This window comes from Mirounga angustirostris, unplaced genomic scaffold, assembly GCF_029215605.1.
Source record: "Mirounga angustirostris isolate CCGP_5_RB_7025 unplaced genomic scaffold, mMirAng1.0.hap1 SCAF_9, whole genome shotgun sequence".
Lineage (NCBI taxonomy): Eukaryota > Metazoa > Chordata > Mammalia > Carnivora > Phocidae > Mirounga > Mirounga angustirostris.
The window spans coordinates 41,976,447-41,990,803 of record NW_026991717.1 but is presented as its reverse complement, the minus strand read 5'-3'; the positions used below and the strand labels follow the sequence as shown (position 1 = coordinate 41,990,803).

At 35.0% G+C, this 14,357-nt stretch overlaps 1 protein-coding gene across 12 annotated transcripts in view; it reads right to left on the bottom strand.

The window, feature by feature from the left end:
• HERC1 (HECT and RLD domain containing E3 ubiquitin protein ligase family member 1) overlaps positions 1-14,357 on the bottom strand; it is a 190,223-nt gene that overhangs the window by 80,806 nt on the left and 95,060 nt on the right. For all 12 annotated transcript variants that reach the window (XM_064570326.1, XM_064570331.1, XM_045899900.3 and 9 more), the window contains exons 25-29: positions 11,283-11,334; positions 4,033-4,301; positions 1,297-1,512; positions 480-600; positions 5-242 (exon numbers count right to left, since the gene is read on the bottom strand). In XM_064570326.1, coding sequence (XP_064426396.1) covers positions 5-242; positions 480-600; positions 1,297-1,512; positions 4,033-4,301; positions 11,283-11,334 — 896 coding nt within the window. The remainder of the gene's footprint in view (positions 1-4; positions 243-479; positions 601-1,296; positions 1,513-4,032; positions 4,302-11,282; positions 11,335-14,357) is intronic.

Sequence of the window (14,357 nt, the reverse complement as noted above, 5' to 3'; positions counted from 1 at the left end):
TCACCCTGTAGTGATGGCTAGAATCTGCAGCAATCTTGTACTAGCCACTTTTAAAGCTGTGCTAAGCTGGGAAACCCCTGTCTTTGGCAACAACTGCAGAGGCTGTCCCAGCATGGTGTCTGTGCCACATAACTGCGACAATACGTTTAGCAGACCAGTGGAAATTGCCAAAGAAACATCCACTGGTTGATAGTGAACACTCAGGGCAAAAACTGTAACCAAGAGGAGACGTTGCTGGGCTTCTAGAAAAGAAAGAAAAAAGAGAGACAACGGAGAATTTTCTTTGAAGTCAACAAAGCATTTCCTAAAATAAATCATATTTCAAAATATAAATAGTAATGTGGAACACTATTACATTTTCAAATATTTATTCTCCACCTGTAAATTGACCTACTAATGTTAAAACAAGATATAGAACACCTAAAGTATCTAGCATAAAATGTAACTTGCATCTTGTATTTGCAGGGGCAGTTACTCACCAATGTGATGCTTGTTTGCTTGCAGAGCTCTCTCTAGGGTAGCAGACAATTGTTGATAAATCTTATGCACGGCCACCTGGATTTCAATCTGAATATTTCTTTTAGCCGCTCTGATCCCATCCTGAATTATATATAAAGATTTATTTTTTCTATTAGTAACAATAACACCTCCTACCCAAATAAAAGTAATAACATTTTATCCCACTCTATGATAAAGCCTTATGGTGATTTTTAATTATTCAGTATATTTCAGTATATAAAAGTTTTATAAGTTTATACTTAAATGCTTGACAATTCTTGATTCTATATAATCTTTCTCCTTTCCCACAAAGCAATTTTTCTTCTCTAAATATGGAAGACATAAAGACAACACCTAAAAAAATTTTTTTCAAGCCATCAGAGAAACTAGGTAAAGTGATCAAGTGCAAATGTAAATTCTTGAAATCCATCCTCACAAACACCAATCCCTATCCCAAATTAGATCTATCTCTATCCAATTTGGCTAAGGATTAAGAAAACTGAGCCAGCAAAGAATCTAAAAGAATAACAGTAAAAATGGCTCACCTGATCCCAACTATACTACTATTACTCAGGAAACTAAACCAATGAGATATCTTTAAGAGTCATTTAAAAGTCTTTATACTTTTAAACCTCAATCTTAAACACCAGAACATTTAGCATTATTAAACTGATTTTGTAAAATATATACATACACACACACACTCACACACATACACACATGTATAAATATGCTTATTTATTTATAATCTAAATGTACTGCAAGGTGTCATCCTCACACAACAGATCCATCACCCACCTGATAGTGATGCAATCGGCCACTCTCTCCTTTGGCTCCTACATGTCCCACAGTGCCTAAACCAAAACACCCTGCTAGAAACTGCAGCCTCACAGATGTGAGCAGTGTCGATGACTGGAAGCCTGAGCTTGACCTGCTTCCTGCCACAGAGATGCTACCTTTTTCCTCCATCCCAGACAAGAGAACGAGGATCTGGTGAAGTGCTTCTAAACGAAGCTTGAGAAAAGTAAAATAAATATATTTTAGAGTCTGGACTCTTTCACTGAACTGAGATACAACGGAATTCCAACACAGATAATATATCACTTAGCACAGAGAAAGCTCTGACATTTCTTAGACATCTATTCTATTAAACATTTATTTTATTATTATGACTTTTTAAAAATCAAAATATTTCTAAAAACTCTATAAGCATACTTCAGTATAAAAGAGGCTACACAGGGGGGCGCCTGGGTGGCTCAGTTGGTTAAGCGACTGCCTTCGGCTCAGGTCATGATCCTGGAGTCCCGGGATCGAGTCCCGCATCGGGCTCCCTGCTCAGCGTGGAGTCTGCTTCTCCCTCTGACCCTCCCCCCTCTCATGCTCTCTCTCTCTGTCTCATTATCTCTCTCAAATAAATAAATAAAAAATCTTTAAAAAAAAAAAAAAAAGAGGCTACACAGGACAACGGGGAAAATAGATTTAAGTAAAAGAGACCTAATTTCAAGGCCAGACTCTTCCACCTACTGTGTGGCCTTGGGAAACTCATTTAACTTCCTGAATCTCAGTTTCTTCATGTGTCAAAAGAGGCCAATACTGTAGTACTTTAACTTACATAGCTATTGTGATGCTCATGAGAATAAATATGTGAAGGTTTCAAAACCGTAAGGTACTATGATATAATGAAGTTATATAGAATGAATACTGTTTAATTCAAGAACTAGAAAAAGTATTTCTGAAAGGTTTCTCTGTGATTCTCCTGAACATCGGGCTCTATCTTCCCTAGGAAGACAATACCCACCACTGTGGCCAATCAGCCTATCCTTTTTTTTAATAAACTTTTTATTTTGAAATAATTATACATCTAATACTTGTACAGAACAGCTGAAAGATGGTACAGATGGTTCCTGTATATCTTCCCCCTACCTTTTGCTAATGTTATCATCTTAGGTAACTATGGTACATTTATCAAAACTACGAAATGAACACTGGTACAACACTATAACTAAGCCATAGATTTTATTTGGATTTCACCAGTTTTCCCATAATGTCCCTTTTCCATTCCAAGATCCAGTCCCAGATAGGGATTCCTTAGTCTCCTTTTTAAGTCATGTTTCCTTAGTCTCCTTTTTAAGTCTGTGACAGCTTCCATTTTTCTTTTGGAAGAGCAGTTCATGTATTTTATAGAATGTCCCTCAGTTTGGTTTGCCTGATGTTTTCTCATAATTGGACTAGAGTTATGGATTTGGGGGAAAATACCATAAAGTCCTCTTCTCATCACATTATTTTCAGAGATGTATAACAACACCATAACTTATTATTGATGATGTTAATCTTGATCACTTGGCTAAGGTAATGTCCACCAGGTTTCTGCAATGTAAAATTACTCATTTTTCCCCCCTTTTTATACTCTGTAAGCCCCAAGCCACTAAGTCCAGCTTACTTGGAAAAAAAGGGGAATTAAGCTCTACCTCCTGGAAGGAAGAGTATTAAAGGATTTGTGTACAGGGGCGCCTGGGTGGCTCAGTCTGGTTAACGTCTGCCTTCAGCTCGGCCCTGGGACAGAGCCCCACATCCGGCTCCCTGCTCCGGGGAGTCTGTTTTTCCCTTTCCCTCTGCCCCTCCCCCATGCTTGTGTGAGTGCGCTCTCTCTCAAATAAATAAATAAAATCTTTAAAAAAAAAGCAGTGTATATGTTAAAACCAGAATAATTATAAATATTTTGAGGGAGATACTTTGAGGCTATGAAGACATCTTATGTCTCCTTGAAGTTTTGCTAATTTTAGCATTTATCATTATTACTGTGGTGTTCTAATCTAGCCCTTTTAATTTTTTTATGTTTTTCAAAATAATTTAATGACAAATATTTCTGTATAATAATAAAAGATGCTTAACTTTATATTAATATATTGGAGATATTTATCATTTCCTAGTACACATTTAGATTATTTATCAAACACTGCTAAAATAGAGAAAAGCTCTAACAAACTACAAAAGTAACTTTATGTCTCCCAAACATTAATATCAAGTAGAAAAGCAGCAAGCAGTGATTAGCTATGTTCATACACTATTTTAATAACCCAAGAGGTAACTCTGAATACGACTATTTGATCTTTTTTTCACATAATTTTGTTAATGACATTATCTGAAACATCATTTTAAAGTAAGGATTTCAGCATGTCTCTATGAAGGTTTCTGCAATCTAGCCCCTTTTAAATGGAGACAAATGGGTCAAAACTGGAGGCTCCAGGAAGCCGATCTGTATGCTCACCAGCCAGTCTCACTCTGGTTTCTAAGAGACAAGGAAAGACTTATGATTAAAGTATCTTGTTCTAAGAGATGGCAATTAAAAATGTACTTTTGTCCACTTCAACCAAAATATTATGCTGTTTTAGTTAGAAGAGTGACATCAAAAAGTGGAGGTGGAAGAAAGAGAGAGGGAAGGAGTAGAAGAAAAGGACAAGTTTCTCCTATACTGTGCATTCGGTGATTTGGGTTTCCATAGTGCCTCACGAGGAGTAAATATCAAAGACTTACTTCTGCCCTTAACTGCTGCTGCTCCATCGCGATGATGGAGGCCTGGGGACTTGTAGACATACTTTCCTCCGGTTCCTTAAAACCTGGGGCATTCCCCACGTCTCCACTCACAAAGCTCACAACATTTTCAATCAAAGTGTGAACTCCCAAAGACTTGGTCAGATCAAAATCAGACTCGAAGGAGTAAGAGGAGTTGCATAACCAGTCTCTGCTATGTTTCAGGCGAGCCCAAGAGTCACTCAGGGATTCCAACTGACTGTGCAAAGGACCTACACACAAACAGAACAAACAGGTATCAATGACAACCAAGTAGAGCATACATTCTGAAACTAGACGAGGGCTGGGTGCTGCTACCATACCAACTGGTGAGAAATGGACACTCATGTTTGAATACATGCATGCATTAAGTGAATCTGAGCAAAATGCTTTGGTAAAAAACAACAAACAAACAAAAAGTAGAGCAATGTAAGAAAATAAAGGGAAAGCCCTGTTTGATGTATCAGAGTCTCTGTAAGCGCTTTAGCAACACGCTGCCACAAGAAAAAGAAAGGCAGAAGCTGCTCTCAAAATGCTTAGCTTAAAATGCTCTGCAGTATTAAACCAGACCACCATTTATGAACAAAAAAGAACTTGACATTTGGGACACTGCTGGTAAGACCTAATAGTAATAGGACTTCATTTGATTTAACGTTATTTTTGCAAAGAGTAAGTTAAGACTGAGCAAAGAGTCTACATATTTACAATGAAACATTACCAAAAAAAATGAATATAGAAGGGCAAGTAAACTTACACAAAAAGGAGACATAAACATCACCCTTTGGGTTTCATTAATATAAGGAACACTTTCACTGTGTCATACGCATATTTATTACAGGTTGTGAAACTCCTATATAGAGGAAGCAAAGTTTCACAGACAAGAATATATGAGATTTACTGTAAATGATATCTATTTAAAATTACCAAGTGATGTCACAATAGTTGCTAGATATAATACCATTAGTTTTTGCCAGTGGGCATTTTCTCGACTAAATAGACAAAAACATTAGACAACAAGTATGTTAATATGTTTGAACTCAACAGCTGTCCAAGTCACATGCCAATATTAACTTTAAATAAATATGTAAATGTCCAGTTCTTATAAGCCTTGTCTTTTTTAATTTAATTGATCTCAGGTACATGAATTAGATTAATCATAATCCTTGGCTCATGATATACTCTCATCATTGGTCCACGCATGGCCTGCTTCTGTATTTATTTATAAAAAATGTGAACACAAGAACTAGAAAATTGATAGTAACTTATATCTACCTATCTGTTCCTCCTCCAAGCCATCTCTCCCTATCTCCTCCTAGCTACGGTTGTCATTATCCCTAACCTGGGTTTATCACTCCTTTGCTTTTATTAATGCTAAATATTGTTTTATCTTATATGTATTCATTCCCAAGACAAAGAATGTTTAGTTTTAGGAGGTTTTGACTTTATAAAAAAATATCATTTTATGTAAATTTTTTGGGCATACTCTCTTCCATCAATATAATACTGCCAATTTTCACTCACATTATTGCATGTTGCCATAGTTCATTTGTATGAATGCTATATAATGTCCTATCACGTGAATATACCAAAGTTCTCTATTAGGAATGCATCTTAAGGTACCCAATAAAATATGCATTCCAAAAATTATATTTGTTGCATAACAAGATGAAAAAGATTTGGAAGAGAACTACTTAAACACTAATGCCCACAGAGAAAACAAATTAATACAATATTTACTGCTTAACTTATTTCTGAATTACTACACTGGTGTCAGTAAAACCCTAGGACTTCAAAATTAGATGTAGAAATTCAGCTAATATTATAAAGCAACTGAAATAATTTATAAGCATTCTACCAGAATAATTTAAAATGGCAACGAATATATGGTTTATCTGCCTTCCATGTTTCAGCAAGAATTCTTAAGATTAAAAAATGCTGAATTTTCAGTTTTACTGAGCATAAAAAATAATCAATCTGAAAAATTCCCCAAATTGTATAGCTGAGTATTTTTTCACATAAAATAGAAAAGAGTAAAAAAATCCAAAGAATAATGTCAAGGATGGATAATGTGTTAAATTAAAAATGATATTTGAAGAATAAAGCAGAAGCTAATTTTTTAAAAAAAGAAATAATCATTTTCCATTTCCTTAAGCACCCTAAATTCAGAATCTGGATATAGCCTTAACTTACAAATGATAGTTTCTGCCTCTTGCATTGAACTTCTTTGTTCAATAATAAAATTTCATAATAAAAAGTTCTTCTGTTTTCCAATACTTACAAATTACTGTGCAATGAGCTAGTGTTAGAACCACAGAAGTAAAAGGGACCTTGAAGATTATGTAGTCCTCAATTTCCAATTGAGGAAACAGAGACTCAAAAAATTGATCTGTTAAATTAATAACACTAATTCCTTAATTTTATGGGAGGGATGTGATCTTACATATTCCTGTTACTAGTCAACATCACGAGTCACTAGTCCATGGAAATGTCAATTGCCTGCCTACACAAAGGTCCAACTGTGAAGAATATACAAAGAGTGAATTGCTTTAATATATCCCAAAATGTTCTAGGATTGGGTAGGTAACCCATTCAAATCCTCTCTGTAAATTAAAGCAGGGGCTAAAGTTTTTGTATAGAGTCAGACAGTAAATATTTTAGGTTTTTCTGGGTCATAAAGGTCTGTGCTACAGCCACTCAACTTTGCTGTTGTAGCAGGAAAGCGGCCATAGACAATATATAAACAAATGAGTGTGTGGCTGTGTTCCAAGAAAACCTTATTTACAAAAAAAGGTAGCAGACCAAACTTGGCTCACTAGGCATAGTTTGCTGACCCCAATGTAGAAGATGCAATTTATAAGGGATAAGACCCAAACAAAACTTTGTATGACTAAAAGAAAGAACAAGAAAAACACGATATGAAAGCATTAGGATAAATAAATAAAATAACTGTAACCCAAATATTTAGGCTGACATAAAAAATACTTTAAAACAAAAACATTATGGAAATGAGAGATGAAAGAACTCTTAGTCTTTAAAAAACTTGTAACAGGGACGCCTGGGTGGCTCAGTCAGTTAAGCGTCTGCCTTCGGCTCAGGTCATGATCCCAGGGTCCTGGGATTGAGTCCCACATCGGGCTCCTTGCTCAGCGGGGAGCCTGCTTCTCCCTCTGCCTGCTGCTCCCCCTGCTTGTGCTCTTTCTCTCTCTCTCTGACATAATAAATAAATAAAACCTTTTAAAAAATAAATAAAAATAAAAAAATAAAAAACTTGTAACAACCTGATAACTTTGGTTTGTTCGACTTTGTTTAATCTGAATATAGGAAATACTGTGTCTGAAAAGTACAACAAAAGCTTCTATAGAGTAATTGTGACTAAGTCCAGTTCTCAGTATTAATTCAGAGTCATCTACTATAAAAAGAAAATATAAAGTCCAGGAAAATTTTGAGATTGTTTACTTGTCCTTACAACTTTGGTTCTTAAATGGAATTTTCAAAATGAACATGGCAGAGCTGCAATACATACTTTATAAATCATAAAATATGTAGGCAAGCTAAAAGGGGAAAAAAATTAAACATGCCATCATGTACTTGCTTGAAGCTCTTCTTTTTTCTGGGGCTCAACTGGCCAAAAAGGAGTAAATACACTACCACACAAGAATCAGAAGACAAAAGGAGAAATTTGATACAGGAGACAACATTTACATTTGCTCTTCTTTATATAATGTAATTTGAAATGCATAGTTACAACAGCATTTCACCCATACATGTCATACCACGAAACACACATGCTGATAAATGTTTCCAGTATTATTATGGCTGTAAAACCCGAACACTTTATTTAAAGACTTAGGGAATAAAAAACCAAACCATATAATATTTTAACTAAGAAGATTCCTGATATTGCTTCTTAAATTGTTGCTTTGGTATCCCCACCATTTTTCACTGCATCAGCTTCAGCTTAACTATGAAAACTAAAGTTAAGTATCTGCAAAAAGGTATCTTTCAGTGAAGGATGACCTCAGTTCTACACAACTATAGCAAGTCTTCTAAGTATTTATCAAAGTACCAAAATACCAACACATTTAACAGGGTTTGTCAAAAATTTTGACAAGCTGCTATAAGAATTAAATGTGTTACTATGTTTTACATGATCAGAACAATGACTGGCATATATAAGCAGTTTAAAGGTGTTTAAAGAATGCAAATGTCCTATTATCTCTGAAGTGCTAAGCAGAAATATGTTTCACCTATCTCTTTTTAAAGTAATTTATGACTTTTTTGGTTTTAGAATTTAGCTTCCATGCCTCTAAAGAGCTGAGCAAGTTGACAGAGCTAAATTTATTTGCTCACTTTGCTCTACTCCTTCCTATATGCACCTACTTGGCCCAACTATGAAAGCATGAATCCTAGTATCTCCAATGCCACATACTGAAATTATAGGCACTTGGCACTCCCAAGGAGGAGTAAGTCTTTGGAAGCACAATAAGGGCAGCTGAAATGTGTAGACAACCATTAATTGTTAATTGATACAGCCATTTAATTTCAGTAAATGGGACAAAATTAGACACTTATCTCTCTCTAATTTTTCTTATTAGGTTTTTAATAACTCAGGACCACTGAGACTAATAATTACAAAAGCTATGTGAGGGAAAAAGTTTACATTTCCCCTTCAAAATATTGGAAAGGGGTAAACAAGTATGTAGAAGAATTCTCACTTAGCTGGACATCTGCATGTCCTTCATAGCTCAAGTTAGAATCAGAGCACCTAAATGGCCCCAAACAGTTCTCAGACTTGGTAGGTTCATTTGCCCAATTGAAGATAAGCATACTGAGGCTTATGGCATCTGGTCCATATTGGCAATAAATAAGGAAAAAATAGGGTAGCTTATTTTACCATTATTTAAGAGCAAAACAAAACAAAAAACCCACCATGGTCAGAAGGTAGTCACTAAATATACATGATCTTTAAAAATTCCTTTCAAAATATATTGTCCTAAATGTATTTCAATGTTTGTTTCTTTTAAAAAAGGAAATCCATAATAAAACTATTAAGTGTACATTTTCATTGTTTAATCCACGAGCGCTAGGATTCATGAGATTGAAAACTACTCATTTTTGCTGCCCTTCCTAAAACAGTACTTCTACTTTCTAGTCACCTATTCCTAGGAACAAAGCCATCAGCAGATTTTTTTCTCTGGGAACATTAAAATGTAATGATTACTAAGATAAAGTGGTACCATATTAAGTGATATCATGAAAACTTATATAACTAGTTTGCCTCCCTATTATAATTTCCTAAGTGGGTAATTAAAAAAAAATTCTTCCCATGAGGTTCTATATTTGCTTTTCTGTTTTCCACAAAATAAGTTAAATTCCAACAGGTTACTAGATTTTTGGTACTACCTTGAGCTTTTTGGAGAAGGTGGTTTATCCACAAATAAAATTTGGATTAATGGCTTAATTCATTTGTATCTACTTAGATCTAAAACTACAGAAATTCCACATCTACTTATAGGATAATAGTTTAAAAAACTGAACAGGTAGTTACTCTAGGGCAGTAATTCTAAAGTATTAGAGTAATTCCTCCTAAGTAATTTACACTCAAATTCTAGGTTATGCTTAATTCAAAGATAAAGATACCACTTTCTGTTTTATTCCAAACATTAGTTTGCCACATGCTGTCATGGCTAATCCAGACTAAATCTCACATTTATATTTCCATAAACAAGATAAGGATTTGAGAGAAAAGAATAATTTTAGCCAATGGACTATCACATATAAATATAATTAGTATAGTAGGAGGCTCTTACACTATAGACTGGAACCCTTATGCTACTCAGTAAGTTTGGAACCATCTTCTCTCTAACACCAAATGATACGCATTCATTAACATAACAGAAATTTTAGCAACAGGGCTCACCTGAGCTAACCGAAAATTTAATTCCTAAGTCAAGTGGTTAAGGAAAATAACTCTCTGGCTAATTATGGCACGTGAACTGCCAATTTTCAAAGAATTAGAAAATAATAAAGTACATGCTGCACGTTATACTAAACATCACTTAATTTTTTTCATATACAAATACCTTGTAATTTTTTTAGAAACCCAGCAGCTATGTTATAACCCAACAGGTAAGTTACAGTCTCCGAAGACTTTCCAATAAAGAAAGCACCAGCTCTAGTCATTACTCCTAATATTTCAGAAAAATCATTCTCTGCATTCTAATTATAATTAAAGGACAAAATATTGTCATATTTTATTCTATAGAAGTACCAACATTTCTTCTTCTAAGTTATAAGCACAAAAATGAAAAAAACTGTGTGTGCATTTCTTCTCCTCATTCCTCAGTTTTCCCTCATTTCTTGGTTTTTTTCCTGTGGGGGGGAACCTAACATCCTGCCAAGGAAGCTATGAAGAGAAGGGTTTCCTTTTAAGTACAGAAGACTTAGTATCACAGGAAAAAAATGTTCCCACAGGCTAAAAAATTGCCACTAGTGCCAACTCTGAACATCTCACATTTTCACAACCACAGCATAGATGGGTTCAATAAAAGTGCCAGTTAATAGAGAACAATACTTGGAGAGTTTTTAGTTTTCCTTGAATTCAGATTCTCTGAAACTGCTGTCCTTTCCACACATCTGTATATATAACCACGAGTTAACTATATTATTCACTGAGATAGAGTTTCTAACAAACAAGCTTGACTCTTGATGACACTCTAAAATTGTTCCTCAAGGGAAAATTTCTCCCTAGAAATCCTAAGTTCATGCCTTACATGCTTTATCTTATGAGGCAAAGAGAGCAAAAACAAGTGGAAACTTCCTGAAAGTGTGCATGGGTACGTGGGAGAGTGAATGGAGGAGAGTTCTCCCTGAAACACCTTTTAAACTATGGCAACTATACCAGTGAACTAAAACATGGCAAATCATGTACATAACCCCCCATAATAGAAAGCGTTGCTTCTGGAGTTCCACAGGACTTAGTACAAAGTTAAAACACATGACAAATGAGAAACAAAACAGATTATTAACTCCTAGACATTTCTAGATTTTAAAAGGGTATAGATTTTAAAGAAAATGATCTTCCTTTTAAGTCTTCCAATAAGATGTTTCTAAATTTGCTTCTGCAATAATGCTTCAATGACAATCATATCTAAATACATCAGAAATGAAAACAGCTACTTCATTTAACCAGATTTTAATTTCTTAACACTTACCTCTCTTTCTATGAGATGATGCCAAATCCAAATCAACATTTCGTCTTCCACTCTATTAAGTTAAAAATAAATAATAAAATTTAGTTGTGAAAAGTGCTTTAAGATTAAGATTTAATACAATATTAGAATAAAAATATAATTATAGCAATGTGCTACTTATTCACAAGTCAAGTCAGACTAACAATACAAAGTCTCTAAAAACCCACTGAAAACAGCTCTAAGAAAGCCCAGGTACATAACTCTGAGATACTAAAACACAAAGTCAAGGTATACACTAACACTGCAAAGTAGCATAAGTTTTTCTTTGTTGTCACCTTTTCTTCTTTGGAATCGTAGTCTTTTATTTTCCAAACACATTATGACCTTATTAATACCCTCTAGATGTCTAAAGCTCCCTGCGGTAAAGTCCCATTTTCAAAAATTATTACTTGTTCTATTCTCACTTTACGTTCTTTTCAAAAGCCCCACTAGTCTTGGCTAAGTGTTAAAAGGAAGAGAATCTGATGAATCCACACTAACAGAAAAATAACATAGTCCTAAACCTTCTAGCAGTATTTTAAAAAGATTTTAAAATGTTTTTAAAAGCCTGTTAAATATAAAAATCTCAAACTGGTGAAACTGCAGACAGCTCAATAAAAACAGTGAAGGCTTTCAGGAAGCCTTCTGTTTCTGCTGGGGAGGTGGTGTAGACAACTATCTGCTCTGCTCATACAGCCAACCAAACACAAACCATAGGTGGCTTATTTTCACACAGACTTGACATTATAGTCTTAGGAATTTCATTCATACTCTATCACACAATAAAAAAAATTGGCGGCAAAGAAGAAAGGTTGCAGAAATAACAAAATAGACTCATTTAGGAAATGCCATTGTAGAAAATTGTTACCTGGTTACACACAGACACATGTACCTACATTGTGGATAAACACATTCTGTCTTACACACACATACACACCAAAAATAAGTATAGTGTCAGGCCATTTGGCGCTGGACAAAACACCAAATGTCACAATATTTCCTAAAGATATCACTGTATCATGCAATAAACATTTTTATCACACAGTACCTCTGTCATGAAGGCTCATGGAAGAGTTTTATCTCAGGCCTCAGAACCAGAATTATCTGTGTTTCCCTTGAACAATTGGTTTGTATATATCTTTTAGACACTGAATCATGTGAATCATGCTTTTCCTGTTTGGTGGCTCACCTTCAGCAGGACATCACAAGATATATGCTGAGGTATACAATTCTTACCCAGGGCTTTATCTCTCAGCTTCTTTCAGCCCTAATTCATTAATCTAATTTATACCTTGATAAATTATTTTTCTACACTAAAACAAATCCTCTGTGAAATAAGGGGGAGAAGGAATAGATTAAGAGACTGTAGTACAAAATGTTGGTAAGTATGACAACTGTCAATCAGTTAAACTGAGGTTTAATTAACTGTTTGCTGAGGTTTTTCTGTTTACTAAGCCAGAGAAGAAGATTTATGTATCATGTAACACTTTTTCTAAAAGAAGGATAAAGATGGGGCGCCTGGGTGGCCCAGTCTGACTCTTGGTTTTCGCTCAGGTCATGAGATTGAGCCCTGCACCGGCTTCCACACTGAGTGCAGAGTCTGCTTGAGATTCTTTCTCCCTCTCCCTCTGCCCCACCCACTCATGCTCACTCACTCTCTTTCTAAAATAAAATAAATAAATCTTTTAAAAAAATAAATAAAAGAAGGATAAAGACTTAGCATTAAGCTGGTTAACTTCAGTTATTTTAAGAAAGCATTTCATTCATTCACAATTCAGAATAAATGAAATACTACTAGATATCAAGGATATGAAGATAATCCTAAATAACCTCAGACAGAAGGATAATATATTTTAACTGGAAAAACCCAAACTGCCCCCACTGCTTGCTCCTCTTCATCTATACCAGGCTCTCTAAAACTGAAGCCTTAGCCAGGTTTCCTTTCATCTGCAAAAGAATCTGCTCTGGTTCTAGACTTTCCTACCTCTTACAACACTGTTATTCTAAACATTCCATAACGAAAGATGATCAAGAGCAAACCTTTTCAAAAACATGTTTATTAATCTTTTAAAAATTGTACGAAAACTAAATGAACAATCTTAGCAATTAAATCTTAAGTTCAAACCACCTCCACTGATCTTTCTATTCTGTTTTGAAAACATAATTTTCAAAATGTTTTAAATTGTATTACCAAATTTGTGCTTCACAGCAACCCAGCTGAGGTCAGTATAACAGGTAGTTTTATTCCTCATTTCAAAGATAAAGAAGCGAGGGCTCAGAAAAGTTAAATGTCTTGTCCCAGGTAAAGATCAATAGTAAATCACAAGCCTATTGTGACTCAGTCAGATTTCATTGTTTTCTAAAAGTATGTTGCTCTAACTACATCTATCCTCATTTTTTATCTTTTCATTTCAATGGAAATGAATTATCAATCTCTTACAGTATGCTTGGCATATTATAAAAGATTGGGGCAACACAATAAACCAAGATCTTCTAAGAGGTCTACTGGAAAGAAATATTAATAATACATAAATAAGTCCGACGTGAGACAACCCATTAGTGGTTCATTAGAGGTACTAACAAACTGCCACGGAAATAACTGGAGACTCACTGTGAGTAACGTTATCTTGGGAAAGCTTTCTGGAAGAGTTGACATTTTGGCCAGTTCTTAAGAAAGAGATAGGACCCCATCAACAAAGTCCAGGAGAAGAACATTTAAGACAAACAGTGCTTGAGCAGAAGCTCAAGAGGTATGTTTAGGGTCTGGCAGGTAGACTACCATGCCAAAAATGCAGATTACCACAGGGGTAACTGGCTCCAGAGGCAAGCAGGAAACATTTTCCAGCATCTCTGATTTCTGGGTAGGCAGTGCAGAGTCACTGAGTTTTTTGAGTAGAAGGTAGCATGACAGCAAAGGTGTTGTTCTTGCATGTATTTTCAAGAGCTCTAACTCTGGGGAACAATGTCTGAGGAGAGGAACTAAAAAAAAGTAGGGAGATCAGTTTGAAAACTACCAGTCCAGGCAAAGGTAACAAAGACCTGAATTAAAGAGTAGAA